At 51.6% G+C, this 3,460-nt stretch overlaps 1 gene segment (V, D, J or C); it reads left to right on the plus strand.

Annotated features, from left to right (window-relative positions):
- Positions 1-2,546: 2,546 nt before the first annotated feature.
- On the plus strand, positions 2,547-3,084 carry LOC112124497 (the record flags this gene model as incomplete). The annotated part of the segment is given in 2 exon segments: positions 2,547-2,625; positions 2,744-3,084. Coding segments are annotated over 2 exon segments (387 nt in total), but the record flags the coding sequence as incomplete, so codon positions are not given.
- Positions 3,085-3,460: the final 376 nt, after the last annotated feature.

Below are 3,460 nucleotides of genomic sequence, written 5' to 3' on the forward strand. Positions count from 1 at the left end.
CCAAAGTATGTCTTGGGAGGTGTCACTAAAAATCTCATAATTTGCTGTTCATAATTGTCTTGGTAAAATATGTGTGGCAACATTGTATCTGAAGTTATAAGATTCCACTATATGGTGGTATTAACTGGTGTCCCAAATAGAAATTTGCAAACAGGTCTGTCCTCAAACCAAGGAATACATGCCCTGATTAATTTGCATTTAAGCAGTAAACAGAGAAGGACAGGAAACAACGGAAGCTCAAACAGGTGAGAAAAAAGCAGCAGGGAACATCCTTCCCCCTAGACTGTTTGTCTCCTGGTACCCAGCTGGAAATGCTTCTCAAAGAGGTGAAACTATAAAAAGGAGGGGCAAACGCCCCTAGGCACCCGTCCCCCTCTGTCTGCCCATCGATTTCCTGCACCTGCAGGGACAAAGGAAGCAGCTGTTGGACTGGGGGAGGGCTCCTGACCTAAGAAGTTTGGCCAGTAAGGCAGCCGAAAGCCTGTGATGACAGAACTTTGCTTTGAATGTAACATAGTTTGTTGAGTGAGGCACCAGTAGCTTTTTATCTTTATTTTGCTTGTAATCATTCCTTGTAATCATCACTTCAAATCTGTCTCTTTGTCGTTCATAAACTTGTTTTATAGTTATATCTAGTCCAGTGTGTTTAACTGAAGTGTCTGGGAAACTCCATTTGGGGCAGCAAGTTGTGTCCATATTATTCCTTTTAAAGAAATAACGGACCCAGTACAGCTTGTACAGTGCAGGAGAGGGCTGGGCAGTACAGGACATACGTTTCCTGGGGGAAATCTAAGACCGGGGGTGTGTTGCGGTCACCCTGCAGGATAACCCAGGCTGGGGAGAGACCGAGTGTAACCTGGGCATGGCTGGCAGGCTGCAGTTACACACAGACGCTCAGGGTGCGGCTGGCAGGCTGGAAGGCTGTTTGTGAGCGGCCCAGCTGGGAGCTCCTTCAGCGAGGCATTGCCAGACACCCAGGACTGCAGGGCAGGGGTGACAGCTGCTCATCACTCTGGATTGTACCCGAGTATGTCAGGCTATGCAGAGCCACTCAGGGGATGATGGAGCAGTTCTGCTGCCCTTCCACTGCAGGTGAGCAATGGGGAAAGTTCCATGTCCCTCCTGCACATCGTCCATTTGCTCAGGTTGTGTCCAGGGCCAGGCATTTCCCATAAGAGGAATGAGGGAGCGACTGGGCTGCAGGGGCCAGAGGGGAGACACTCCTTGTAGTGCACTTGCAGAGGGAATCAGCCGGAGCTGCCTGTGCTCTGGGCTGAGCCCGTAACGTCCCCCTGGGAGGAATCTCAGGCAAAGGAAAAGTTTTTGCTCAGCTCACAGATCTGTTGTTTGGCCAGAAGAGGTCACTGGAGCTGCAGAAATCCCCTGGTGGCTGGCGGTTCCGGTGGTTAGTTTGCCATGCCCGGCTCCCTCTCAGCGGCCCTGGAACAATTCTTATAGCGGGGGGGCAGAGAGCCATTGAGCCAAACTGCAAACCCTGCATAGAATGGAACCACTTCAAGCCAGGGATTGCGGCAGCCCCCCCAGCCGCCCTAGCTCCAGCACCTCTGCCTCTCAGTGCACAGACCAGCACAGAGTTCAGTGGCTTTCGGTTGACTCTGAACACACCTAAGTCACCTCTTAACCTTCTCTTTGACAAGCTAAATAGTGAGGGATAAAGTAACTCAGCCGACGATTAGTGTTTGCCAGACATTGAAATATCCATGTAGCTCTTCTCTAGACCCTCTAACTTGTCAACAGCCTTTTAAAATTGCAGACCCCAGAACTGGACACACTATCGAGTGGTCTCTTGAATAACACAGACAAGGGAAATCTCAGCTTAGACTCTGCTCAGAAACCAATGGGCAGCCAGCGCAAAGCCTGGTTTAAAGGTTTTGTAAATGGATATAAAATGGGGGTTGGCTCAGTCCGGGGGGGTCATTCTGTGGAAGGAGCGGGTCTCCAGGAGGGGCTGGAGTGAGGTGAGGGGTTGGCTTTGCAGCCCAGAATTGCCAGGGCATTCCCTGCATAGGGGGAACTTGGCAGATGGCACAGAGACGGTTGTGGGAGGAGTGGATAGAGGGGTCACCGAGGCCGGTACCACTGGTAGAATGGAGCTGCTGGGAGGGAGACACAAGAGAGTAGGGCAGATATTGAGGCTGGGAGAGGTTCTGTAGGGCTTTGTGGGCAAGAACAAGTAGATTACACTTGAAGAGGCAGAGAAGAGGGATACCAAGAGGGAGGTAGTGTCAGGATGGGAGGCAGGGAGATGACTTTAGTTTCAGGGTTTTGTGTGGGTTGGATGGGGCAATGAGGAAGAGTTGGAGGCTGACTCCTACCCAGAGACCCTGACAATCTCAGTGGGGTAATTAGACTTTTTTATAAGTATGTTGAGAACCCTTCCAATTTATGGAGTCTCTGCCTTTCTCCCATGGGCTGTGGTGCATTTAGCAGCCAGTGAGCAGGGAGCTGATTTGCATGGAGGGGCTGTTTTTGAGCTCTGGGGGTTTAAGAGGGAATCGGAGGGTTTCAGCCAAAGACCCGTTTGCCTCAGGAAGCCGAGCTCGTCTGGATTCCCCACCATGGCCTGGGCCCCTCTGCTCCTCACACTGCTCACTTACTGCTCAGGTAGGGTAGAAAGATGCACTTGACTCTCTCTGCTCTTAGATGCTGGCAGTGGCTCAGCCCCTCTCACAGGTTTCACACAGGCAGAGCCACATTTCAGTTCTTTCCTATCTCGTTCCAGGTTCCAGCTCGCAGCCTGTGCTGACTCAGACACCCTCCGTGTCCGTGTCCCCCGGAGAGAATGTGAGACTGGCCTGCACCATGTCCTCAGGATACAGCATCGGCAGCTACAGGGTGCAATGGTACCAGCAGAAGCCGGGCAGTGCCCCGCGGTTTGTGTACCACTATTACACTAGCAGTGACCAGGGCAGGGGCACAGGGATCCCAGCACGATTCACCGTCTCCCCCGACTCTTCCAACAACCTCTGGAATTTAGTCATCTCTGGAGTCCAAGCAGAGGATGATGCAGATTATTACTGTGCCGTATGGGATGGCAGTAGTAACGCTCATCACAGTGATACAGTGAGATAGAGAACTGAGACCAAAACTCTCCATCACAGCTCTGTGCACCCCTGAAGCTCAAACCATGACATCCCTAAACACACACTGACAAAGAGAGAGAGAAGCCATTGGTGGTTTCTTGAACAATGACTGTCCCCTACACCCAGGCACCATCTGTCTGTTCTGCTCTGGGACCTGCTGCACTTTGCTCTTCAAAATCCATATCACCTCCCTTTCCTCGAAAGGGAGAGGCTGGTGGACAATGATGCAGGTTTGCTTTAAATGCTGGAGTAGGCGAGTTATGACTGGAATCCAAACAGAAAGAGCATCTGAGAGCTGGGTCAGTGTCTTTTGTCACTGACAGGCCGGACCTCTGCCAGCACCACGTCTCTACGTG

Source organism: Terrapene carolina, unplaced genomic scaffold (assembly GCF_002925995.2).
Source record: "Terrapene carolina triunguis isolate 2854851 unplaced genomic scaffold, T_m_triunguis-2.0 Scaffold10384, whole genome shotgun sequence".
Classification (NCBI taxonomy): Eukaryota; Metazoa; Chordata; order Testudines; family Emydidae; genus Terrapene; species Terrapene triunguis.